Source organism: Eriocheir sinensis, chromosome 12 (assembly GCF_024679095.1).
Source record: "Eriocheir sinensis breed Jianghai 21 chromosome 12, ASM2467909v1, whole genome shotgun sequence".
In the NCBI taxonomy this organism is placed as follows: domain Eukaryota; kingdom Metazoa; phylum Arthropoda; class Malacostraca; order Decapoda; family Varunidae; genus Eriocheir; species Eriocheir sinensis.
In genome coordinates, this window is record NC_066520.1 from 18,223,680 (window position 1) to 18,250,830 (window position 27,151).

General features: G+C 47.7%; 2 protein-coding genes across 3 annotated transcripts in view; both read left to right on the top strand.

Moving 5' to 3' along the window:
* The window catches only part of LOC126997530 (uncharacterized), a 134,349-nt gene that overhangs the window by 27,600 nt on the left and 79,598 nt on the right, over window positions 1–27,151 (top strand). For both annotated transcript variants that reach the window (XM_050858674.1, XM_050858676.1), the window contains exon 2: window positions 14,512–14,607. The gene's annotated coding sequence lies outside the window, so the exon portion shown is untranslated. The remainder of the gene's footprint in view (window positions 1–14,511; window positions 14,608–27,151) is intronic.
* On the top strand, window positions 5,279–13,698 carry LOC126997268 (axoneme-associated protein mst101(2)-like; the record flags this gene model as incomplete). Its single annotated transcript, XM_050858263.1, has 9 exons — window positions 5,279–5,301; window positions 6,310–6,415; window positions 6,857–6,939; window positions 8,160–8,354; window positions 8,540–8,614; window positions 10,213–10,677; window positions 11,110–11,644; window positions 11,838–12,362; window positions 13,606–13,698. Coding segments are annotated over exons 1-9 (2,100 nt in total), but the record flags the coding sequence as incomplete, so codon positions are not given.

Consider the following 27,151-nt stretch of genomic DNA (forward strand, 5'->3'; position numbering starts at 1 on the left):
AATAATGTGCTAACAGAAAACTATTACCTACGCCAACATTCTCGTAAGTTATCAGGAATCTTCTCACTCTGAACAGCACATTTACGACACTAATATTGTTTTTTGACATATGACTCTAGTCTGTATATTGCTTAGAGCCTTAGACTACAGCTTCGCACTTGACTTAGAGGTTTTAGGTATTCGTTCTACGTAGGTTTCTTGCGTTCTCTTATCGTGGAAGTAGACAAGAGCAAATAACCGGGATAAAGGGAACCCCAGTTGGTGTTTGCCGAGAACGAAAGTGAGATTATTTTAACGTCTTGGAATATTTCTCGTCCCCGCTGCGCTGAGTAGACGCGGCTGTACCCCCAACAATGTCTATACTACGCAAGATATTTAATAAGAAAGAATAAATTTGTTTGCGGAGTACGAAAGTGAGTTTATTTTAACGTCTAGGAATATATCTCGTCCGCGCTGCGCTGTGTAGACTCGGCTGTACCTCCACAAGTGTCTATACCACGCAAAATATTTAATAAGAAAGAATCAATTTACTCATCACATCTATTATTTAGTCATCGCTCTTTTAGTATACGAGTACATTTATTTGCACACCTTTTAAATATCTGTGTCTGTCTGCTGCACCTCCACAACTGTCTATACTACGCAAAATATTTAATAAGAAGCAATTAATTTAGTCCCCGCTTTATTATTATTTAGCCATCACTATTTTAATTCACGAGTAGGTACTTTTAATTCGGACACCTTTTCAATATCTGTCTGTCTGTCTGCTGCACCTCCACAACTGTTTATAGTACGCAAAATATTTAATCAGAAGGAATCAATTTAGTTATTCTTTTATTATTTAGTCATCGCTCTATTAAATTACGAGTCTGTACATTTAATTCGCACACCTTATAAATGTGTCTGTCTGTCTGTCTACTGCACCTCCACAACTGTCTATACCACGCAAAATATTTAATAAGAAGAACTTAATATAGTCATCGCTGTTTTATTATTTAGTCATCGCTTTATTAAATTACGAGTAGGTACATTTAATTCGCACACCTTTTAAATGTGTCTGAAATTTTCCTGAGCTGATCGTTTGTCCGCGGAAGTACCACTTGTTGCTGGAGCTGCTTGCTGATCGGCCCCCGGAGACCCATTTTTCTGAGGGCGGAGTTTTTGCCGTTTAAAGAAATTGCTTCCTTGCACTGTGGACGATTACCTTGTTGTGCCGATGTCTAGGGCTGACGGTGGGGGTTCAAAGTCCTTTCCGTGTTTGTTTGCTAATTGAAAGAAAAGGAAATGAAGTGCTTAATGTATCGTCCTTCCTTTGATCCTGTTGTGCTGGTATCTGTGGTTGACGGTGGGGGTTCAAATTCCTTTCCGTGTTTGTTTGATAATTGAAAGAAAAGGAAATGAAGTGCTTAATGTATTGTCCTTCCTTTGATCCTGTTGTGCTGGTATCTGTGGTTGACGATGGGGTTCAAATTCCTTTCCGTGTTTGTTTATTAATTGAAAGAAAAAATAATGAAGTGCTTAATGAGTGTCCTCTTTCCATTGACCTTGTTGTGCTAGTGTTTGGGCTGACGATTGGGTTCAAATTCCTTTCCTTGCGTTTGTTAATTGAGAGAAAAGAAAATGAAGTGCCTAATGTATCTGATTCTTCCTTTGACCTTGTTGTTCTGGAGCCTGGGGTTGACGGTAGGGGTTCAAATTCCTTTCCGAGTGTTTGGTTACTTAGGTAAAAGAAATTGAAGCGCTTAATGATCTTCGCTCATCCTTTGACTTAGTGTTTTGTGTGCGAGAGAGATTATCAAGCCACCTTTCTAACCAAAATTGATCACCTTTTTACGATGAAGGTTCAAATTCCTTTTCGTGTGTTTGCTAATTGGGATAAAGAAGAGTGAAGTGTTTAATGAGTTTCTTCCTCCCTTTGACTTAGTGTATTGTGTGCGAGAGAGATTATCAAGACACCTTTCTAACCAAAATTGATCACCTTTCCATGTGTTTGCTAATTGGGACAAAGGGAATTGAAGTGCTTGATAACCTTCGTCCCTCCTTTGGTTTAGTATTTTCATTATTTTTTTACAGTAAGGGAGGCAGCTCAAGGGAAAAAAACAAAAACCTAAAAAAAACAAAACTATATGGTGTTCCGACAAAAGAAAAAAGATCGAGCGGCCACAAAAGAAGTGAATTTCGGGTGTTGAGGTGTCTTGATACTTTCCTCTTGCACAAGGCGAGTATCAGGGAAAATTTCTAATCCAATCTGATCACTTTTTTAGCTTCTGCATTACCTATTATATTTTGTAGACCCAGCGAGGTGTGAATTTATCGTTTATTTATAATATTACCTGCCTCCTTTTCCGTTTAGAAGCAGAAGCGATGAGTACTTCATATTTGTTTCCTCGTTGCGACAGAACAAACTCATGCTCCCGTTTATTTCTCTTTCACTTTCGTCGCATGAGTCCTCGTCGCCTCGTTGCCCCGCACTGCAGAGGCCTTTGAAATCGGATGATGTATGCAAAAGTTCCAGCATTCGTTTTCCCCTTTTTCATTTTATTAGCCTTTTGAGAGCAACTACAGCCGCTGCTTTTTATTCCGCCTCAGGTCAGGGCATCAGCACAGTACTACGCGGGTCACTTCCTGACAAACGTGCGTGGCTGAGTTATGGGTTTTGGAGGTATTATATTCATTTTATAGCGGAGACAGACCCTAAGGAGAAAACGGTATAAAAGAAGCCCACGATATTGCTGCTCTGACAAGGATAAGACAAAAGGAGATCCGAATGTAGAGACTTTTTCTTCTACTACTCTACTCTATTTTGCATTGCTTTCCTCTCCTCTTCTCTCCCCTCCACTTCTCTCCTCTTCTCTCTTCTTTTCTATTCTCCACTCCTCTCCTCTCCCTTACTCCTATGGTACGCTACGCTACACGACACGACATTTTACTTCACTTTACCTTACCTTACCTTAATTAGTTTTGTTTAATTGGAGTGTTGTAAGTCTTAATGTTCCTAATTCACTAGAGAGAGTTTTTACCTTAGGAAGTAGAAAATAAACAGACGAAGGAAGGCTGTCTCAAGAGTTTATCTGTGAAAGCCACGGAATACGAAATAGTCTTCCAAATGAATTAGAATATATACATTAGTGATGGTAAAAGAAATATAGTTGGTCATACTTGCAAATAGAATGGAAGGCCTGCAATGCGTGAGACGAAGGAAGGCTCTCTCAAGAGTTTATCTGTGAAAGCCACGGAATACGAAATACAGCCTTCCAAATGAGTTAGAATATATGCATTAGTGATGGTTAAAGAAATATAGTTGGTACATACTTGGAAATTGAGAGAAAGGACTGCAATGCGTGAGACGAAAGAAGTATGTTTAAAAAGTTTATCTGCGGAAGCCACGGAATACGAAATACAGCCTTCCAAATGAGTTAGAATATATGCATTATTGATGGTAAAAGAAACCTAGTTGTTACATACTTGCAAATACGGAGGAAGGAGTGCAGTGCGTGAGACTCTGCATGCACCGGGAAGTTGACTCGCCATGTAATAACCCAACATAAAAAAATAGATTTCTTACGTACTTGCAAATCGAGAGCAAGTACTGCAGTGCGTGAGACTCTGCATCCATCTCCGGAAAGTTGACTCACCAAGTACCAACCCAACACCATTTTTTTTACACCGTCAAGGGAGATGAATGATGGACGCTGAAATCCCTATCGTAAAACTCTTAAATCAGATCTATTTCGCCATTCCATCATTTTTAGCATCGTACTGGCTTTGGACACGCGCACACACCACTTCCGTATAGTCTATGGAGGTAAATCAGATCAAACTCATTACTCCAACATTTTTCTGGCCTCGTACCGGTATTGGACACGAACACGCACCACCTCTGTGCAGTCTATGGCGGTAATCAGGGTAATCACTCAGCCGGAAGTTTAATAAGCCTAATTAATGTAGCAGGCGAGGTAATCATGCAAAATATTTAGACCCACTTTTCCCCCTCTCACCCCGGGGCAGGTAATAATGTTGCCCGGCATATATTAACCTGCCGCTGCTCACCTGAAGGCACAAACGCTAATAAATTCCTGCCGGACAACCCGCGCCGTACGTCATCATATGAGGCACAGCGACGGGACGGAAGCGGAGGCAGGGAGAGACGCTACAGGGCCTACGATACATGATACATTACACTCCTCTCCACTTCTCTTTTCTCCTCTCCTCTCGTCTCCTCTCCTCTCCTCTGTTTTCCTCTCTTCTCTTCTGTTCTACTCTCTACCCTACTCTTATTCTGCGCTATACGACACGACACGACATTTTACTTCAATTCGCTTTACTTTACCTCACTTTACATTATCTTCCTGTACTTTAGTTTTCTATCCTTTCCTTTCCTTTATTTTCCTTTCCTTTCCTTTCCTTCCCTACACTACCCTATCATACCCTACCCTACCTAACCCTACCCTACCACCCCACGCACACACACACGCACTGCCGCCATTATCGTACACATGTTCAAATAAACCCACTCACAAAGGACCGGTAATTCTTTTCACGTGTATTTGTATATGTCATTTAATAACTCATAATCACGGCTGTTTATACCCCTCATCGCGGCTATATTGTATCCCCCTCAGTTAGCAATTACGGGAGCTGAATTTCGTATTGACCGGAAATTTTATTATTGTTATTTTCGTGATTAGTAGAGTGAAATGTTTTATGTGGAAAAGAATATCGAGGTTTGGTGGGAAATGCGTGGTGTCTTTGTGTGTTACGTTGTTTTATGTTAGAAGATTTTTACAAGGGTAGTGATAGCTTGAGGTGGTTAATTAAAAGTGGAGAAAAAGCAATTACAGAAATACTAAGGTCGGTTTTCTTGGACGCTTCGACATCTCACATCAAGTATTTCCAGAAAAGGAAAGGAGATTATCAGATTTTCATGAGTATTTTTTTCACATTCATGGTACAGAAGAAGGGTCAGACTGCCACCAGGGTAATCAAACTACTCCTGGAAAAGCCTATAACGCCTACGAAAGTCTTGTCAAATATGTGTGCCTGGCCGCCGGTGTGTTAAGAATATGATGGTCCCGGGACTGTGAAAAGTGAACTATAGGTTGGTATTACTCTTCGACTTCTCACATCAAGTATTTCCAAAGGTCAAAAGGCAGATTAATCGGATTTTCATGAGGGTTTTTTCACATTCATGGTACAGAAGAAGGGTAAGACTAACACCAGGGTCATCAAACTACTACTGGAAAAGCCCATAACGCCTACGAAAGCAGGGGTGTTTAAGATGTGGACCCAGGACTGTGAAAGGTGAATCTGAGGCGGAGAAGACGAAACCTCTGCTCAAGGGAACGGATTTCTGGTCTCGGGAGAAGAAACCACCGGGGCGGAAGGTGCAGCCGGGAATCTCAGGGTCCGAAGGGTACTTTTGACTTCATCAGCGAGGTCTTAAGACGGACTAGGAGGCTGCCGGCCCACGTTAAGTCCGCTGGGTTTGAGTGCGTGGCTGTGACTCGCTTCCCTGGCCTGAAGATTTACGTAAAATACTATGATGAATGGACGAAATTAATCCCAGAGTCTGCCTTTAAAAGAGAGCATCACAGGAGCAAAAGTCTCGGTTGGAGTGTTAAGGAGATTGCGAAGACGCTTTCCTTTCCAAATGATATGTAAATATGGACCCTTCAAAGAGAGAGAGAGAGAGAGAGAGAGAGAGAGAGAGAGAGAGAGAGAGAGAGAGAGAGAGAGAGAGAGAGAGAGAGAGAGATAGGGGGGTTTAAGGGGGAGAGAAGAGATAAGAGAAAAGACAAAGGAGAAAAGAGAAAAGAGAAAAAAACAAGAGACAAGACACAAGAGACAAGAGAGAAGAGAAAGAAGCGAGCAAGAGAGAAGAGAGCAAGAGAGAAACGGGCGCGCGAGAAACGGGCGCGCCAGAAACGGGCGCGCGAGAACGGGCCCATGAGAAACGGGCGCGTGAGAAAAGGGCGCGCAAAAAACGGTTGCGCAAGAAACGGGCGCGCGAGAAACGGGCGCGCGAGAAAAGGGCGCGCGAGAAACGGGCGCGCGAGAAAAGGGCGCGCGAGAAAAGGGCGCGCGAGAAAAGGGCGCACGAGAAACGAGAGAAAAGGATTCGCAAGAAAAGGCCGAGCGAGAAAAGGGCGCGCGAGAAAAGGGTGAGCAAGAAAAGGTCGCGCGAAAAAAGGCGAGCGAGAAAAGGGCGCGAGAGAAAAGGTCGCGCGAGAAAAGGGCGAGCGAAAAAAGGGCGCGCGAGAAAAGGGCGTGAGAGAAAAGGGCAAGCAATAAAAGAGCGCGCGAGAAAAGGGTGCGCGAGAAAAGGGAGCGCGAGAAAAGGGCGAGCGAGAAACGAGCGCGCGAGAAACGGGCGCGCGAGAAACGGGCGCACGAGAAAAGGGCGCTCGAGAAAAAGGCGCGCGAAAAAAAAGCGCGAGAAAAAGGCGCGCGAGAAAAGGGCGCGCGAGACAAAGGCGCGCGACAAAAATGCGCGCGAAGAAAAGGCGCGCGAGAAAAGGGCGCGCAAAAAAAATGCCGCCCGAGATAAAGGCGCGCGAGAAAAAGGCGCACGATAAAAAGACGAGCGATAAAAAGGCGCCCGAGAAAAAGGCGCGCCAGAAAAGTGCGCGCGAGAAAAAGGCGCGCGAGAAAAGGGTGCGTGAGAAAAAGGCGCGCGAGAAAAAGGCGCGCGAGAAAAGGGCGCGCGAGAAAAAGGCGCGCGAGAAAAAGGCGCGCGAGAAAAAGGCGCGTGAGAAAAAGGCGCGCGAGAAAAAGGCGATCGAGAAAAAGGCGCGTGAGAAAAGGGCGCATGAGAAAAAGGCGAGAGAAATATGCGCACGAGAAAAACGCGCTCGAGAAAAGGGTGTGTGAGAAAAGGGCGCTCGAGAAAAGCGCGCTTGAGAAAAGGTCGCCCGAGAAACGAGCGCATGAGAAACGGGCGTGCGAGAAAAGGACGCGCGAGAAAAAAGCGCGCGAGAAAAGGGCGCGCTAGAAATGGGCGCGTGAGAAACGAGCACATGTGAAATGGTTGCGCGAGTAAAGGGCGCGCGAGAAAAAGGCGCGCGGGAAAAGGGCGCCCGAGAAAAAGGCGCACGAGAAAAAGACGTGCGAGAAAAAGGCGCGCGAGAAAAGTACGCGTGAGAAAAAGGCGCTCGAGTAAAAGGCGCGAGAGAAAAGGGCGCGCGAGAAAAAGGCGCGCGAGAAAAAGGCGCGCGATAACAGGCCTTGCGAGAAAAAGGCGCGCGAAAAAAGGCGAGCTAGAAAAAGGCGCGCGAGAGAAAGGCGCGCGAGAAAAGGGCGCGCGAGAAAAAGGCGCGCGAGAAAAGGACGCGCGAGAAAAAGGCGCGTGAGAAAAAGGCGCGCGAGAAAAAGGCGCGCGAGAAAAAGGCGATCGAGAAAAAGGCGCGTGAGAAAAGGGCGCACGAGAAACAGGCGCGAGAAATTTACGCACGAGAAAAACGCGCTGGAGAAAAGGGTGCATGAGAAAAGGGCGCTCGAGAAAAGGGCGCTTGAGAAAAGGTCGCCCGAGAAACGAGCGCATGAGAAACGGACGTGCGAGAAAAAGACGCGCGAGAAAAAAGCGCGCGAGAAAAGGGCGCGCGAGAAATGGGCGCGTGAGAAATGAGCACATGTGAAATGGTTGCGCGAGTAAAGGGCGCGCGAAAAAAAGGCGCGCCAGAAAAGGGCCCCCGAGAAAAAGGCGCACGAGAAAAAGGCGTGCGAGAAAAAGGCGCGCAAGAAAAGTGCGCGTGACAAAAAGGCGCTCGAGAAAAAGGCGCGCGAGAAAAGTCGCGCGAGAAAAAGTCGTGGGAGAAAAGGGCGCGCGAGAAAAAGACGCGCGAGAAAAAGGCGAGCGAGAAAAAGACGCGCGAGAAAAAGGCTCGCGAGAAAAAGTCGCGGGAGAAAAGGGCGAGCGATAAAAAGACGCGCGAGAAAAGGGCGAGCGAGAAAAAGACGCGAAAGAAAAGGGCGCGCGAGAAAAAGGCGCGCGAGAAAAGGGCGCGCGAGAAAAGGGCGCGCGAGAAAAAGTCAGGCCAGAAAAAGGCGCGAGAAAAGGGCGCGCGAGAAAAAGCCGTGCGAGAAAAAGGCGCGCGAGATAAGGGCGCGCGAGGAAAAGGCGCGCGAGAAAATGGTGCGAGAAAAGGGCGCGCGAGAAAAAGGCGCGCGAGAAAAAGGCGAGCGAGAAAAAGGCGCGCGAGAAAAAGGCGAGCGAGAAAAAGACGCGCGAGAAAAGGACGCGCGAGAAAAAGGCGCGCGAGAAAAGGGCGCGCGAGAAAAAGTCGCACGAGAAAAAGTCGCACGAGAAAAAGGCGCGCGAGAAAAGGGCGCGCGAGAAAAAGGCGCGAGAAAAAGTCGTGCGAGAAAAAGGCGAGCGAGAAAAAGGCGAGCGAGAAAAAGACGCGCGAGAAAAGGACTTGCGAGAAAAAGGCGAGCGAGAAAAAGGCGCGCGAGAAAAAGGCGAGCGAGAAAAAGACGCGCGAGAAAAGGACGCGCGAGAAAAAGGCGCGCGAGAAAAGCCCTTCGCAAGAAAAAGAAAAAGGCGTGCGAGAAAAAGTCGCGAGAGAAAAAGGCGTGCGAGAAAAAGTCGCGAGAGAAAAAGGCGTGCGAGAAAAAGGTGAGCGAGAAAAAGGCGCGCGAGAAAAAGGCGAGCGAGAAAAAGACGCGCGAGAAAAGGACGCGCGAGAAAAAGGCGCGCGAGAGAAAGGCGAGCGAGAAAAAGGCGCGCGAGAAAAAGGCGTGCGAGAAAAAGGTGCGCGAGAAAAAGGCGCGCGAGAAAAAGGCGAGCGAGAAAAAGGCGCGCGAGAAAAAGGCGAGCGAGAAAAGGACGCCCGAGAAAAAGGCTCGCGAGAGAAAGGCGCGCGAGAAATATGCGCGCGAGAAAAAGGCGTGCGAGAAAAAGTCGCGCGAGAAAAAGACGCGCGAGAAAAAGGCGAGCGAGAAAAAGGCGCGCGAGAAAAAGTCGCTTGAGAAAAAGGCGAGCGAGAAAAAGGCGCGCGAGAAAAAGGCGAGCGAGAAAAAAAAGCGCGAGAAAAGGACGCTTGAGAAAAAGGCGCGCAAGAGAAAGGCGGGCGAGAGAAAGGCGTGCGAGAAAAGGACGCGCGAGTAAAAGGCGCGCGAGAAAAAGGCGCGCGAGAAAAACACGAGCGAGAAAAAGGCGCGCGAGAAAAAGGCGAGCGAAAAAAAAAAGCGCGAGAAAAGGACGCGCGAGGAAAAGGCGCGCGATAAAAAGTCGCGCGAGAAAAGCCCTTCGCGAGAAAAAGAAAAAGGCGTGCGAGAAAAAGTCGCGAGAGAAAAAGGCGTGCGAGAAAAAGTCGCGAGAGAAAAAGGCGTGCGAGAAAAAGGTGAGCGAGAAAAAGGCGCGCGAGAAAAAGGCGAGCGAGAAAAAGACGCGCGAGAAAAGGACGCGCGAGAAAAAGGCGCGCGAGATAAAGGCGTACGAGAAAAACGCGCGAGAAAAAGGCGCGCGAGAAAAAGGCGCGCGAGAAAAAGGCGAGCGAGAAAAAGGCGCGCGAGAAAAAGGCGAGCGAGAAAAAGGCGCGCGAGAAAAAGGCGCGCGAGAGAAAGGCGTGCGAGAAAAGGACGCGCGAGAAAAAGGCGCGCGAGAAAAAGGCGAGCGAGAAAAAGGCGCGCGAGAAACAGGCGAGCGAGAAAAAGACGCGCGAGAAAAAGTCGCTTGAGAAAAAGGCGAGCGAGAAAAAGGCGCGCGAGAAAAAGGCGAGCGAGAAAAAGGCGCGCGAGAAAAAGGCGAGCGAGAAAAAAAAGCGCGAGAAAAGGACGCGCGAGAAAAAGGCGCGCAAGAGAAAGGCGCGCGAGAGAAAGGCGTGCGAGAAAAGGACGCGCGAGAAAAAGGCGCGCGAGAAAAAGGCGAGCGAGAAAAAAGCGCGCGAGAAACAGGCGAGCGAGAAAAAGACGCGCGAGAAAAGGAAAGGCGTGCGAGAAAAGGGCGCGCGAGAAAAATGCGAGCGAGAAAAAAGCGCGCGAGAAAAAGGCGAGCGAGAAAAAGACGCGCGAGAAAAGGACGCGCGAGAAAAAGTCGCTTGAGAAAAAGGCGAGCGAGAAAAAGGCGCGCGAGAAAAAGGCGAGCGAGAAAAAGACGCGCGAGAAAAGGACGCGCGAGGAAAAGGCGAGCGAGAAAAAGGCGCGCGAGAAAAAGGCGCGCGAGAAAAGGGCGAGCGAGAAAAGGGCGCGCTAGAATAGCGCTAGCGAGAAAAGGGCGCGCGAGAAAAGGGCGAGCGAGGAAAGGGAGAGCGAGAAAAGGGCGCACGAGAAAAAGGCGCGCGAGAAGAGGGCGCGCAAGAAAAAGGCGCAGGAGAAAAAGGCGTGCGAGAAAAAGGCGCGCGAGAAAAAGGCGTGCGAGAAAAAGACGCGCGAGAAAAGGACGCGCAAGAAAAAGGCGCGCGAGAAAAAGGCGCGCGAGAAATATGCGCGCGAGAAAAGCGCGCGCGAGAAAAAGGCGTGCGAGAAAAAGGCGCGCGAGAAAAAGGCGCGCGAGAAAAAGGCGAGCGAGAAAAAGGCGAGCGAGAAAAGGGTTTGCGAGAAAAAGGCGCGCGAGAAAAAGGCGCGCGAGAAAAAGGCGAGCGAGAAAAAGGCGCGCGAGAAAAAGGCGCGCGAGAAAAAGGCGAGCGAGAAAAAGGCGCGCGAGAAAAAGGCGAGCGAGAAAAAGACGCGCGAGAACAAGTCGCGAGAAAAAGGAGAGCGAGAAAAAGGCGCGCGAGAAAAAGACGCGCGAGAGCGAGAAAAGGCGCGCGAGAAAAAGGCAAACGAGAAAAAGGCGCACGAAAAAAAGGCGCGCGAGAAAAGCGCGCGCGAGACAAGGGCGCACGAGAAAAGGGCGCGCGAGAAAAGGGCCCGTGAAAAACGAGTGCGCAAGAAACGGGCTCGCTAGAAAAAGACGCGCGAGAAAAGGCCGCACGAGAAAAAGTCGCGCGAGAAAAAGACGAGCGAGAAAAGGCGCGAGAAAAGGCGCGCGAGGGCGAGCGAAAAGGGCGCGCGAGAAAAGAGCTAGCGAGAAAAGGCGCGCGAGAAAAGGCGAGCGAGAAAAGACGCGCGAGAAAAATGCGCGAGAAAAAGGCGCGCGAGAAAAGGCGCGAGAAAAGGACGCGAGAAAAGGCGCGAGAAAAAGCGCGAGAAAAAGGCGCGCGAGAAAAAGGCGCGCGAGAAAAAGGCGAGCGAGAAAAAGGCGCGCAAGAAAGAGTCGCGCGAGAAAAAGGCGAGCGAGAAAAAGGCGCGCGAGAAAAAGGCGAGCGAGAAAAAGACGCGCGAGAAAAAGGCGCGCGAGAAAAAGGCGCGCGAGAAAAAGGCGCGCGAGAAAAAGGCGCGCGAGAAAAAGACGCGCGAGAAAAAGGCGCGCGAGAAAAAGGCGCGCGAGAAAAAGGCGAGCGAGAAAAAGGCGCGCGAGAAAAAGGCGAGCGAGAAAAAGACGCGCGAGAAAAAGGCGCGCGAGAGAAAGGCGTGCGAGAAAAGGACGCGCGAGAAAAAGGCGCGCGAGAAAAAGGCGAGCGAGAAAAAAGCGCGCGAGAAAAAGGCGAGCGAGAAAAAGACGCGCGAGAAAAGGACGCGCGAGAAAAAGTCGCTTGAGAAAAAGGCGCGCGAGAAAAGGGCGAGCGAGAAAAAGACGCGCGAGAAAAGGACGCGCGAGGAAAAGGCGAGCGAGAAAGAGGCGCGCTAGAATAGCGCTAGCGAGAAAAGGGCGCGCGAGAAAAGGGCGAGCGAGGAAAGGGAGAGCGAGAAAAGGGCGCACGAGAAAAAGGCGCGCGAGAAGAGGGCGCGCAAGAAAAAGGCGCAGGAGAAAAAGGCGTGCCAGAAAAAGGCGCGAGAAAAGGTCGCGCGAGAAAAAGGCGTGCGAGAAAACGGCGCGCGAGGAAAAGACGCGCGAGAAAAGGACGCGCAAGAAAAAGACGCGCGAGAAAAGGACGCGCAAGAAAAAGGCGCGCGAGAAAAAGGCATGCGAGAAAAATGCGCGCGAGAAAAGGGCGCTCGAAAAAAGGGCTCGCGAGAAAAGGGCGCGCGAGAAAAGGGCGCACGAGAAACGGGCGCGCGAGAAAAGGGCGCGCGAGAAAAGGGTGCATGAGAAAAGGGATGGCGAGAAAAGGGCGATCGAGAAAAGGGCGCACGAGAAACTGGCGCGCGAGAAAAGGGCGCGCGAGAAAAAGTCGCGCGAGAAAAAGTCGCGCGAGAAAAGCGCGCGCGAGAAAAGGGCGCGTGAGAAAAGGGTGCGCGAGAAAAAGGCGAGCGAGAAAAAGGCGCGCGAGAAATATGCGCGCGAAAAAAGCGCGCGCGAGAAAAAGGCGTGCGAGAAAAAGGCGAGCGAGAAAAGAGCGCGCGAGAAAAAGGCGCGCGAGAAAAAGGCGCGCGAGAAAAAGGCGAGCGAGAAAAAGACGAGCGATAAAAGGGCGAGCGAGAAAATGGCGCGCGAAAAAGGGCGAGCGAGAAAAGGGCGCACTAGAATAGAGCTAGCGAGAAAAGGGCGCGCGAGAAAAGGGCGAGCGAGGAAAGGGAGAGCGAGAAAAGGGCGCACGAGAAAAAGGCGCCGAGAAGCGGGCGCGCAAGAAAAAGGCGCAGGAGAAAAAGGCGTGCCAGAAAAAGGCGCGAGAAAAGGTCGCGCGAGAAAAAGGCGCGCGAGAAAAAGGCGTGCGAGAAAACGGCGCGCGAGGAAAATTCGCGCGAGAAAAAGGCGTGCGAGAAAAAGTCGCGCGAGAAAAAGGCGCGCGAGAAAAAGACGCGCGAGAAAAGGGCGCTCGAAAAAAGGGCTCGCGAGAAAAGGGCGCGCGAGAAAAGGGCGCACGAGAAACGGGCGCGCGAGAAAAGGGCGCGCGAGAAAAGGGCGCACGAGAAACGGGCGCGCGAGAAAAGGGCGCGCGAGAAAAGGGCGCATGAGAAAAGGGCGGGCGAGAAAAGGGCGATCGAGAAAAGGGCGCACGAGAAACTGGCGCGCGAGAAAAGGGCGCGCGAGAAAAGGGTGCGTGAGAAAAGACCGCGTGAGAAAAGCGCGCGCGAGAAAAGGGCGCGTGAGAAAAGGGTGCGCGAGAAAAGGGCGCGTAAGAAAAGGGTGCGCGAGAAAAGGGATGGCGAGATAAGGGCGCTCGAAAAAAGGGCGCACGAGAAAATGGCGCGCGAGAAAAGGGCGAGCGAGAAAATGGCGCGCGAGAAAATGGCGCGAGAGAAAAGGGCGTGCTAGAAAAGGCGCGCTAGAAAAGGGCGCGCGAGAAAAAGGCGCGCGAGAAAAAGGTGCGCGAGAAAAAGGCTCCCGAAAAACGAACGCACGAGAAACCGTTGCGCGAGAAAAGGGCGCACGAGATAGGGCGCTCGAGAAAAGGGCGCGCGAGAAAAGGGCAAGTGAGAAAAGATCGTGTGAGAAAAGCGCGCGCGAGAAAAGGGCGAGCGAGAAAAGGGCGTGGGAGAAAAGGACGCGCAAGGAAAGGGCGAGTGAGAAAAGGGCGCGCGAGAAAAAGGCGAGCGAGAAAAGGGTGCGCGAGAAAAGGGATGGCGAGAAAAGGGGGCGCGAGAAAAGGGCGAGCGAGAAAATGGCGCGCGAGAAAAGGGCGAGAGAGAGATAAGCGAGAGAAAAGAGGGAAATGAGAAAGAGAATCTAGAGAAAAGAGAGAAAGGAGAGAGAGAAACGAAAGAAAAGAGAGAAATGAGAAAGAGAAGCGAGAGAAACGAGAGAAAAGAGAGAGAGAAGCGAGAGAGAGCAGCGAGAGAAAAGAGAGAAAAGAGAGAGAGAGAAGCGAGAGAAACGAGAGAAAAGAGAGAGAGAAGCGAGAGAAAAGAGAGAAAAGAGAGAGATAGAAGCGAGAGAAACGAGAGAAAAGAGAGAGAGAAGCGAATGAGAAGAGAGAAAAATGAGAGAAGCGAGAGAAAAGAGAGAGAGTAGCGAGAGAAAAGAGAGAAATGAGAAAGAGAAGCAAGAGAAGAGAGAGAAAAGAGAGAGAAAGAAGCGAGAGAAGCGAGAGAAAAGAGAGAGAAGAAAGAGAAGCAGTGAAAGAAGAGGGAAGGTTGACAAGTAATGTTCCTCGCGGGTCCTTTTGCGGGTCATTTCATTACCGCTTCTTTGTTCCCGTCGTTCCCGTTCCTCATTGTCCCGCTGACTTAATAATATTCCTTAAAGGCGACAGACCTCTTCCCTTCAGCATCATGAGCTCGTAATTGGATGGATTTGTGTGATTCAACCCTCAAGGCATGTTGGGGACGGACGGAGAGAGAGAGAGAGAGAGAGAGAGAGAGAGAGAGAGAGAGAGAGAGAGAGATGAGAGAGATGAGAGAGAGCGATGGAAGGAAGGTTTACAGAAGCAGATGAGAAATAATAAGTGGAAATTGTAGTGAAAAAGAAGTGATAATTGTATGAGTGTGTATATTTTAGTGTGTGTTTGCCTTTTGTGTGTGTGTGTGTGTGTGTGTGTTTGTTCAATTAAGTATATAAACCAGCTATGATAGTCTTGAAACCTTTGCTTACGTTCCTTTAAGTCACTCAGTAGCGGCTGCGGATTATGATGAGAACTCTTCCTTTTACAGAGCAGCTCCAGCGACCTCTGTACCCGAAGCGGAGTGAGTGGCTCTTAGGAGTAACATGCAGCGATCCGAGACTCCTTTCACTACTCCTGCAGGTCGGTAAGTACGTAAACAGCTCTTCCGCTGCCTTGCTCTCTCTGAATATTAGGAGAGGTTCCGTGAAACGTAGAGTCAACCCTTTCGTGGCTTTTGATTTTGATTTCTCCTCCTCCTCCTCCTCCTCCTCCTCCTTCTCTTTTAAGTAATTCTCCTGTTTCTCTTCTTCGTGCTCTCTGAATGTTAGGAAAGGTTCAGTCAAGCGTATAGTCAACCCTGTCTTATCCTCTCTCCTTGGTTTCTCCTCTTCCTCTTCCTCTTTTAAGTAGTCCTCCTCACCCTCCTCGATTGCCCTCTTATCAATGAGTATTTGGGAAAGTTTAATTTACGCCTAGAAAACGTTCGTGGGGCATCAAAACCTCCACAATTTGGTTTTCACGTGGTCACTGGATGCGTAGTCTTTGTCGCTAATATGGTGGCGTTCCCTATAGTTTAAAATTTCTAGTTGGTCTTATGGAGGAGGGTAGTGCGTCGCTCGCTCGTTCGTGGTGGATTGTAGTGGAATATGGGTGGATTTTACCCCCCTTCCCCCGAAAGTGTTTCCGTACAAATATGCGCGGGTGTTGAAGAGTGAAAATAAGATCATATCACACGAGAACGACCTGGCGCAGATACGTGAAGCAGCTAGCAGTGAACATGATCAGGCCACACCTGCCGCCACCCTGTGTGCTCTCGCCGCATCAAACCTCTCTGTGTGGACAGCAGAGGATATTACAGGTAAGAGCTTTGCGATCAATCACCCCGTGTTCATTCATAGGGACAAATGGTGGTAAAAAAAACTATTTATTAATCATACATAATTATTTCTAGTCTCAATTTTCACGAGGCAAATAAATGTGAAATTGTTTTTGCTCAGATATCATCTTTTGACTCTCAAACATTATTTTAATTATTTCCATGAGTTTAGTCTTCACTGACAGGGGTAAAAGTCTTTATTTTGATATTTATTGCGAAAAAAATTGACTCAAATGTTTAACGTTATTTTGTCGTTCTCCCGTATAAGTGCATTTCCTACTGGCGTCAGGAGAATGTCTGCCGCACCCACAGCTGAAGTTCCTGCGCACTGGGTGTGTGCGGCTCAACGCTCAACTCCTCAACTTCAGTCATATATATACTTCATTTCTTGCACACAGTAAGTCTTAGTATTTTTTGCATTTAACACAATCAGTTTTGTTACTAGTAATTAAAATAGCCAAAGAAATTAAGGTATAGGTGTTATATTTGTCATGTGATTTTTAGATTTCATAAATTTTGGTTACATCTATTCATTTTTGTTTCTAAAAAAAGAAATATTTTACCGCAGCATGTGGGTCATCTTCCGCCACTCGGCGATGGTTGAAAATTGTCGGCGTCCTTCGGTGGGACTCGAACCTAGGTCCTCGGGGTCACCACTACTGCACCCTGACCATTCGGCCACTGCCTCCCCATGGGGTAATTGTTTTAGGGTTAAGTGTTTAGTCAGTTCATACGCGCCTTCTGATCCTGGCTTCTCCTCCTCCTCTCCCTAGGATTCCTTATCTTCCTCCTCCTCTTTTCTTCTTTTTTTTGCTCCCGAATATTAGAAAGTATTTTAGTAAAGCGTTTAGCCTTCCCCTTCGTACTTTCTGTCTGGTTCCTCTTCCTAGTATTCCTTCTCTTCCTCTTCCTCTTTTATTCTTCTTTCTTGCTCCTGATTATGAGAAAAAAACTTTAGTGAAGCGTTTAGTCCACCCCTTCGTACTCGCTGTCTGGGTCCTCGTCCTCCTCGTCCTCCTCCTCCTCCTCCTCCTCCTCCTCCTCTCCGTGCGGATCGATGTTCCGTCCTACTGAGGGGCACCTTCCGTCCCTGGCACTCGCTGATTACAGGTTCGCTCCTTCCCCTCGTGCCGGCAGGTTTGATGACTTGAATTCACTCCCTTTTCATGTTTCTCAAAGTTGATCTCATGTCTGCTTGGGGGCTTTAGCGGTCGTATTGCCTCATATGCGGTGACTTGTGGCCGTGTGTGGCTGTATACTCTGAGAAATTGGCTGGTGTTAAGAATTTTGAGTCTTCGCATTGGTGGCCTTGAGAGTATATTACCTGTGGATGCTATCTCGTGTGTGTGCATGGTGTCTTGTGTTGGTGTATCATAAGAAAACTGGTTGGTGTTTATTTTTTTCCGTATTCATCTTGGGTTTTCTTGTAATATAAGCTTGGGAATGAATGTGGATCCGTCTTCTGTCTCGTGGCTCACTGTAACATCTCGTGTGTATTTGTGACAGTTCAACATTGCCAGATTATCGTACTCAGCCCCTTATGTCTGCCGATTTCCGACCCAAAAACTGTTCCCTCCACCCCAATAACTGCCTTCATATATAGTCATCGTTAAAATGGTCAATTATTTGTGTTTCTTGGCAATACTCGTAGTTATGGGTCAGAAACAGGTAAATACAATGCTCTTAGTACGATAATCTGGCACCGGTGGGTCACTTTCTTTTTGTGTGTGTAGCGGGGGCATGAATCTCTAGGCTCGAATGTTGTGAATGATCGAGACGTGTTGTATTAAGCTATTAATTATGCCCTTATCTCATTTTCCCTCGTGTTTTTGTCTGCTTTATACGACTGGAAATGAATCAAACACACTGGCTTTTAACGTGAAGGCTAAAAACACAACCGATAATGATGTTTTTTGCTTAAGGTGGTGATTATATACACTGATTGAAGTTCCTCAGTAACCTAGGGGCGTTTGACTTGGAAATAATGAAGTGTAAAGCAGTTTCTACCTAATGATCAGTTTTTATATAAGCAGTAGAAGGAGTAAGCTTATCTGGGTCACACGCTTCATTCACCAAGCTCTCTCTAACTTGACTTAATGAAAACAAACTTCAAAGGGCTCGATCACACGTCGTTTTCCTTTTTCTTCGTTCATTTCCTCCCCGTTCTCGTTCTCGTAATCATTAGTCTTCCTTCTCTTATTTGTTCTCTTCTTTAATGTTTTTGTACCTCTCAATTTTCCTCTTCCTCCTTTTCTTCCTTTTCCTCTTCCTTGTTCTCGTTTTTCTTCTCAGTTTTTCTTCTTTGCTTCCTTTTCCACTTTCTCGTTCTTGTTTTCCTCCTTAGTTTTCCTTCTTTTCTTCCTTTTCCTCTTCCTCAATCTCGTTTTCCTCCTTAGTTTTCCTTCTTTTCTTCCTTTTCCTCTTCCTCGATCTCGTTTTTCTCCTTAGTTTTCCTTCTTTTCTTCCCTTTTTCTCCTTCTCGTTCTCGTTCTCCCCCATAATTTTTCTTCTTTACCTCGTTGTCCTATTCCTCGTTCTCGTTTTCCTTCTCAGCTTTCCTTCTTTTCCTCCTTTCCCTCTTTCTCGTTCTTGTTTTCCCCTTTACTTTTCCTTCTTTTCTTCGTTGTCCTTGTCTTCATACTCCTTAATTTCTCTCCTTCCCTTCGTTCTTCTCTTCTTAGTCCTCTTCCTCCTCCTCCTAAATGCTTCTTCCCTTCGCTCTTCTCTTTTTCATTCTCCTCCTCCTCTTCCTCCTTCTCCTCAACCTACTTCCTCCAAGACATCTTTAAATATATCCCGCTCTCGATAAAACATAATCATTCTTACCTGATTAATTACCAACTGGGACACTCCTCTTCCCCCAAGGTCACGCTCAAGGCAGGCCAGCATCAATCAAGCTGCTCTTCCCTCCCTGATCAACCCTCCTCTTCTTGGGCGTCCGTCAATCCATAATATGTCTTCCCATCCACTCTCTCCTCTCCCCCTCCTCTTCCTGTTTTCCCCTTTGGTCTCTCGTTCCTCTCCATCTCTCCCTCTCCTTCTGCTTCTACTTCTCTTAGGTTCTTCTTCAGCTTCAGTTTTTTTCTTTTTTCCTCTTCGTTGTCTTCTCTTTTGGTCTCTCTACGTGATTTTATTTCATTTAAGGCTTGCTGATTCCTCCTCTTCCTCATCCAACTCCTCCTCCTCCTCCTCCTCCTAGTTTTCCTTCTCCTCCTCCTCCTCCTCTCCCCGTCCACTTCATTGCCTTCCCATCCTTTAACCATTTGCCTCCTTAACACTCTGCTCTCCCTCCGTCTCTCTTCTTCTTCCTAGTCCTCCTCCTCCTCCTCCTCCTCCTCCTCCTCCTCCTCCTCTTCCCTTCGCTCCTGCTCCCACGCACACCATCTTCTAGGCCTGATGTGTTTACCTCCTTGATCGCCTCCTCCTCCTCCTCCTCCTCCTCCTCCTTCATCACACCGATTCATCACTCTGCCGCCCTTACAACATCTCATCTCTCCCTTTCCTCTCTCTCTCTCTCTCATGAAAGTCCCATTAGTTACTGTTTATGGTCTGAATTTCCAGCGTTTTGGTCGTTATTACTTTTTTCAATTAAATGTTTAAACGCCAATAAGTTTTCTGAATTTAAAGGAACGACTCAACATCCTTTTTTTTCAGCAGTTTTCGTGTGATTTTTTTTCTTTCGGTACCTCATCAGAAAAAAATGGGAGAAGTGATTGAAGGCTGAAATATTTTAAGATAAGCAAACAGGTATTTTAAAGATTGCATTAGTTTGCGGAGGATATTGCTGATAAAACACACACACACACACACACACACACACACACACACACACACACACACACACACACACACACACACGCACGCACGCACTACCCCCCCCCCCCCTCACACACACACTGAAGTAGCTAGATAAAAATACAGAACAAAAGGAAAAGCAAACAGACAGACAGACAGACAAACAGACAGACAAACAGACAGGTGAACAGCCAGGTATGAAGCACAGCCCCACTAGGCCCGCCGGTGGTACGCGGACAAACGTTTTGGTGGTTGTGTTAATACAATTTATGAAAAAAAAGTTTCCCTCCTAATTGCGTTGTGGTGTGGCGGAAATAAACGTTGCTTAAAATATAAACTTTCATACATTATTTTTATCAACACATTGCCACACGGATGATGGGGATGCCTGTTGAATGTGTTTAGTTCATGTTATTTATTTACTTTTCCTCTCGTGCTGCCTGGCGAATTAATAAACTTAGTGGGGAGAAATTCGCTTGAGGTGTTTTCGCTAGCATCCGCCCGACTCCAGTACGCCACGAGTCTGCCGCACAAAACCTGTTGCACTGCCCACTTGCCTAATTCAGAGGCACTTAAATAGCCCGGCTTAATGTGTTGCGGTAATTGTAATGCATTGTAATGATGGCGATTTTCATGCATGTAATAATGATGATAATTAGGATGATAATGATGATAAAATAACAATGACAATGATTTTGAGCTCGTGTGTGCATATGATAATGATAATAAAGAGGATGATAATGACGAGAACAAAATAATAATGATAATGATTTTGAGTTCGTGTATATGGATGTGTGTGTTTGGGTGTGTAAGTGGGTGAGTGGGAGGCGTGTGCGTGTGCGTGTGTTTGTGTGTGTGCGTAGGCGTTTGTTAGCCAAGGAACGTCCCGGACTCGAACTAACTCTGGTAATTATAAGTTCCATGCTGTAGCCGCCTCACCTCATTATCGCCGAAGTCTCGTTTGCATCGTGGAGGTTCTTGGGAACTTCCGACAGCAGAGATTGGCATTTTGTCGCAAGTATCCGTATCTTTTTCCTTTTACCCCTTTTTTCGTGACACTAATAAAAGTCTTCGTTACGTACTCTAATTCTGTACGCAATGATTTCAGGTGCAGTGCTGACTATATCCGGTGTCACATAGCCTGGCACTGAAAGTCGTTTATGGAGGGTCTCGCGGACTTGGCATCATTGCTTGGGTGATGGTCCCGCGTGTTCATTGGCCTGTTGTTCACTTGTTCTAGCGTGCAGTTAATTGGCTTTGTATTCCTATATATATCAAAACCATTGGAGAGCTTTTAGGTACCAGATTACTATTACAGTACACTTAAGTTGGTTCAGAAGCCCCGCCCTTTATCTAAATCTACGGAAGCTGATTGGTTGGATGACAGCTTGGAGGAAGGGGTGAGGGAGGGGTCGGGGTGTCTGGACCAGTTTAGTTTGTTGAGGTTATATTAGACTGTCTATTACTCACGCTTTGACTCACGACTCTTGATGACTCCGCGTAAGGTGTAAGTTAATACGTCCATTACAGCATCCACCACCACCACCACCACCACCACCACCACCACCACCACCACCATTTTAATACAGGTCGAAGGCTTTCCCAACTGTAGAAGAGGAATCTGAATATCTATGAACACAGGGAGACGCTCTGTGTGTCTCGCTCAGGAATACAAGTCACGTAAAGCAATGATATAGCGAAAAAATAGGCATGGAAATATTCTGAGTGTCCCGTCCCTCCCTCTGCTCCCTCTGTATATATATTGCCACTGGTGTTGGATACCAGGGCAGACATTTCGGACGTTGAATTAACAATCTCCCTCTCACTCACTCAGGCAGAGCACGCCTTTAAATACTTCAGCTGTACAGTTATGCATTTTCTATAACAACTCTTTTTGCTGGGCTTCGGGGCGGCGGTACATGCCTTGTCAAATCACATCCAATAATCGTTGTATATATTTCCCCATTGTGAGGGTTAGTGAGGGCGGACGTGGCCCATAAAGCTGTCGGGGCCACACAACGGAGGATATTTCCCTTGACATGCCGCTGAAGTAGGAGCAGAGTCGACAAACACTCCGGAAATTGCCTCAATCCTAGCCCACCTCGAGGCCCCCGCGCCGGTCCACTTGGCCCCTCGAGGAAATGGAAAAATAGTTATGTATCGATGTGCCTTTCACTTAGTATGCTGAGTTACTGCTGGGGGTTCGTTGTTCCCGGCGCCTCCGTGCAGTGGGGCAAGGCAGACGGAGACGTATGCTCGAGGTGCGTGGTTGTCTTATGTTGTTCTCTTCTAATCAAAGTTTGGTGTTGCTGTGCGTGAATTTGTTTTCCCAGTGTTGTTGTTGTTGTTGTTAGTTTGTGACAGCTATCGTCGTGAGGTTTCTATTGTAAGAGTTCCCGTTTTCATTACCGTTTGTGTGTTTTCTTTCTCTCCTTTCGTGTTTGGTTTGTTTGGTTTCTCTATGCATTGGGTTTTGTTTTCCACCGTTGTTTCTTGTGTTTACTCACTCCTAATTCTGTTTTTATCGTTTTTTTTCCATGCTTGTTCCGTTTTCATTACCGTTTGTGTGTTTTATCTCTCTTATTTGGGTTTGGTTCGTTTGGTTTCTCTATGGATTGTTTTTTGTTTTTCATCTTTGTTTGTTGTGTTCATTCATTTTTCACTTTGTATTTTTCTTTTTCTTTCCATTCGAGTTCCGTTTTCATTACCGTTTGTGTGTTTTCTCTCTTTATTTTTGGGTTTGATTAATTTGGTTTCTCTAGGCATTGGTTTTGTTGTCCATCGTTGTTTGTTGTGTTCACTCATTCCTCACTTTGTATTTTTCTTTTTTTTCCATTCGAGTTCCCGTTTTCATTACCGTTTGTGTTTTCTTTTCCCTTTTGGGTCCGGTTCGTTTGGTTTCTCTATGGATTGTTTTTTTTGTTTTCCACCGTTGCTTGTTGTGTCCACTCATTCCTCACTCCATATTTTTCGTTTTTTTTTCCATTCAAGCCCCATTTTCATTACTGTTCGTGTGCTGTTTGTGTATTGTTATTTTTCTTTTCAACTTCGCAGTCTGCTTTCCTCCCTCTCTCCCTTCCTCCCCCCTCCGTGACTCCCTCCCCACCCCGCAAAAAATAGTATGGTGTCCGATAGAGAATTGTTGTCACTATTACGTACATCTGTTGTCACTTCCACAATAGCTCTGTAACGTTGTTGGCACATTTCTATAATCCAATAGAAAAACGTGAACGGGTCTGGCAGCAACATCCAATTTTTGTGACAACCAATCGTGGCGTGGCGTACGTGACTGCCAAATAATCGGTAATACTCGTGTAGAGTAACTTTAATTGACGAAGAAGAGTAATGAGGTTAAAGAGACGCGGTTTTCTGGATATTAGAGGAACATGTATATAGTAGACTGTCTTTTTTTTCTTCTTCTTTTTACGTGTTCGCCTATAGCGCCTGGTTCTGTGCGCAGTGATTTCAGGTGAGGTGATGACTATAGGCGGTGTCACGTAACCTGGCGTGGTAAATCTTCAAGGGAGGGACTTGCGGACTTGGCATCATTGTTTGGGTGATGGTCTCGCGTGCTCGTTGGCCTGTTGTTCACTTTCGTATAAAGTTTTGACTCCCTGCTCTCGATGCCTCAGTGCAAGGTGTAATATTGAGCGTCCATCACACCCCCCTCTATCATCTCCACCTTCAGACAGAACAAAGGGCCTTTCCCAACATATATGAGGGCTTTAAAGGCAAAAAACTCAAATCCAGGTGTTTGATTTGTCAGAAGAAAGTTTATAAAATGTCAAAGTCCTTTCTAAACAATTTCACTGGAGCTGGACTAATGCCACGTCTCCATACAGTGTTCACCTCGCCGGATCGCTCGTCGTGACTTCGCGTGGAGGGGAAAGCAGCCACCAGCATTGAGAAGCAGAGAGCAGTAAAGTTTTGACCGCAGCAATAACAGATGCAGACAAAGTGCGCTCAGGGATGGCTGGCAAGATAGAACTATGGAGGGAAAGTCAAATATTTGGGGAAACAACGCGAAAACAGAGGGTGGAGAGGAGTATATATTGATTTCATGACGTGAGTTCGGGGAGGATCGGGACGTGGTGGCCGTGATGCTGGAAATGGCTTGGAGACGAAGAACAGTTATGTAACGTCACTGGCACCTCTTTTAGCTGTGGTGTTCCTGAAAAGGACTTAAGGAAATGTTTCTGTAATTCCCTCTCACTGTCTCCGAAACCCCCTCTTACACCTAGGCCAGCGTAGCACAGCATGACCGTTCTAAACTGTCGCAAGATAATTCTATATCCTGGACAAGACTCCACTGAGCGTCCCTCCCTACAGGCGATATGAAAATTGCATGTAACAAGGAAATGCGATCCTAAATAAGACACGACTCGTCACAGGACCTTACCTTCCTCCTTGCCGTGGCTCCTGCCTTGAACGCACCGAAGGAGAGCCCCGAGATGGACGTTAACAAGACAGCAAACGCCACAACTTCATATCCCCAACGAGACTTGCGACAGCCGGGCCAGCCGCACGGAAACTCGAGGCCTCGGTCTTAGGGGGGCGGGTCACAACATTGGGCTGGGAGAACGGCCAAACGAGGCTGGTATGGAGTCCCTAAAGGCATCTCCTCACTCCAAGATTTCCCTGTGGCCCAACCTAAATGGTGGTCCTTATTCCTATCTTCCGGGTCATCACTACTAGCAGCGCCATCACCATTTTTATACGTCCCCGCAGCCTCCGTCCTTAACGTTGGCTACCATCACAACTATTACTATTACTACCACAACTTGCGCCGCCACCATCGTCTCCCTCCGTCTCCGCCGCCGTCTCTCTCTTTAATCTTTCCCGGTCGTTGGTGTGTCTCCTTTTTACCGACCTGACCCTTCCTCCTCCGCTCCCATGAATCAAGTTTATCTTATTTTCTCCTTCAAGTGTTCAGGGCTCTCCAGTATTAAATCCCCAGCTTCTCCCCTCCGCCCGGCCCGTATCGAAGGCGCCACATCCCCACCTAAGCTCCGCCGAGTCTTCCCCGATAGAAGTTCTGAATCGATGACACATTTGAAGCGGACGCCTCGCACCGCACGGCTTCCCGGTGTTGGTTTTCACCTTTTCTCTATGATTTATAACTTTGTGAGAGGCGCGTCACATAGAGGTGTCCAGGGTGTTGAAACGCAGCCTCAAATTAGAAGTTTTTGTTATTTAAAAGTGGACGTGAATCTTTGCTTCTTTATGCATTTATTGTCGAGTGTTAGCGTCTTGCCGTTGAATATGTAAAGTCTAATGGATAGTTTTAGGGATTTGGATGGAATTTTCTTTGACCTTTACGTGTATTGCTGACAGTTGCTTGCCGCCACTAAATGAAATGTGGGTGTGTATGCCCCGAGATTTGATAATATGTGCCTTAGAAACGAGACACGGAGGCTAAGGGCTACAGGTGTACGTCCGTCGGTAGGTAGCGGAGGGGAGTCGGTGGAGCGCCCTTGGTCCGTATGGTGAGGTGCGAGCCGGTGCTGGTAACTCTGGCTCATGTTCAGTAGGGCCGCGATGGTGGTGGGTTTGCTCGCTTAATTTTTGTTTTCCGCGCCGTTTGTGTGAGGCTGCGGCGTGCGGGGAGCTATTTATGGCGCGTAGAGGTGCAATGTATTGTTGTGCTAATTAACAGCTGACTTGTATGTGCACTTTTGCCGCACAGTTTTGCGGGTGTCCGTTGCCCTTTCCGCCGCAACAATTATTTTTATACCATTATGAGTTTTATGTCCGACCCGCGTAATGTAGAGTGCATTCCAAAAGTTTCGTATTATTTCCAATGTGTATTAATACGATTACCCTCCGTAAAACACACACACACGGCTGCAAATACATAGGGTTTCAAACATAGACATTATTATTTTTTTTTATGTTCACCTTTTATTTCAATATTAATAACTGCTGTTGACACTGTTTTAAAAGCGTGACTGTTAGCGGTGATGACTCAGGGGACTTCAATATTTAGTTACTATATTTTGTTGCTTTATTCGCAGAAGTATATATTTGGCGTTATAAACTAAAGCTGTAGAGCGCACGTATACTTCTAAGATGGCTGCGTGTCAATCGTGTTTTACCTTTCAAATAAGATGCACAGGGAAGGGATGAGTCAATTACTGTGTTGAGGGGAGGGATGGGTAGCGTTTCATGCATTCACTCAACACGATGCTTCCCTTATGATATTATGCACTGATTAACACTTGCACACACCTTCCACTTTGCCTGCAAGCTGAAGGTGCGTGGCCAGGCGACGTTTGCCTGAGGACATAAAATCGCTAGCGTGAGGCAAGCGTAAACACAGATGACGGAACCACTGAGACCCATCGGCTTACATAAACATACATGATGGTATAAGGAGACTATAAAAAGCCTCTCAGCGTAGAAACGGCATCCCATGAAAATTAGATAATAGTTCACCATTTCCATCCATAAATTTATCTTGCCTCCATGTGAAACTACGCCGTATATTCACTGACAACATTACTCTTCCATTTGTTCCATTGATGCACTAAACGAGCCTTTGCAGATCTCTTAAACTTGGATTTGTCGAAGTTGTACCCATCGTGCGGGAACTCGGGTGCTGTTGGAGGTAGGGTGAGTCGAGGCCACAGGTGCTCAGGGCGCGGGTCTACTCGTCCTAAGTTAAGTTGGGCAGTTAGGTGCGGACGGACTCCAATATCGGCTTGCCATGACAGAGGGCTGAGTTCCCCACTTGCGGCTGTGACGGTGGCGCAGCGCTGGCCGTGAGAGACAAAGGGACAAAGGGGGAAGTGGTCTTTGCGGGCCGTCTGTTTGTAGCCCGTGAGCCTCGGTATGTGATACGAGATCCGTGCTTCAGTGGATGGGTCGGGAGGTGACTGGTACATTAAACTAAATATGTCACCGACACTCCCTCTGATTGCTGTGCTTGCCTGGCGCTTTTTGTTGTATGCCCGAATATTAAATTTATGATTTATCTTTTACTTGAGAAAAAGTCTGACTAACGCAGCAAGTTTCCTCATCAAAGTTTCGTGAATACTAAGCTTTGTGAGGCTGTCCCTCGGCGCCCACTCACCCCACCTCGCAGCGCCGCTCCTCCGCCGCCCCTCGCCTCGCCGACGCTCACTCACACATACACGCACACACACACACACACACACACACACACACACACACACACACACACACACACACACACACACACACACACACACACACACACACACACACACACACACACACACACACACACACACACACACACACACACACACACACACACACACACACACACACACACACACACACACACACACACACACACACACACACACACACACACACACACACACACACACACACACACACACCGTCTCCACACCTTGAGGTGGTGTCGTGCTCAGGAAGCCGTAATGGCCGCGACAAAAATTACAGCAAAGCTTTTAGCTCCGCGGCGCCGTATGTTACTCGCGGGAGCGCCTGTGGGCCGCCGTGGGTCACGCGACGCCCACTTCCGCGGAGGTCTTGTGGGGATAAAATATGACGTGCATTGGTTCAAGGGTTAAAAAGGTCGTGTTGAGGCTGAGGCGTCCTGCTCCGGCAGTTAGCGTCCAAGGCTGGGCGGCCATACTGCAGGATTTACTTTTTTTTTTCTGAACAAATAAAAACTCGAAAAACAAAAATGACGAGAGCCACACATTTGATAAGTGGAGAGGTTGTTCGGCTCTAGAGGTCCCGAGGTCGACTCCCAGCTGAGTGGTGGTGGTGCACTGCCCGTGTGTGTGTGTGTGTGTGTGTGTGTGTGTGTGTGTGTGTGTGCGTGTTATATTCTATTCTGTGTCAGTCTCCTGTCTGCCGGCCTGTCTGTCTCTCTGTGTGACTGCTGTCTGTTTATATAGGCAAATTGAATTCATGGCTTTATCCGCATTGTGTGGGAAGCTAAACTTTCGAGAGAGAGAGAGAGAGAGAGAGAGAGAGAGAGAGAGAGAGAGAGAGAGAGAGAGAGAGAGAGAGAGAGAGA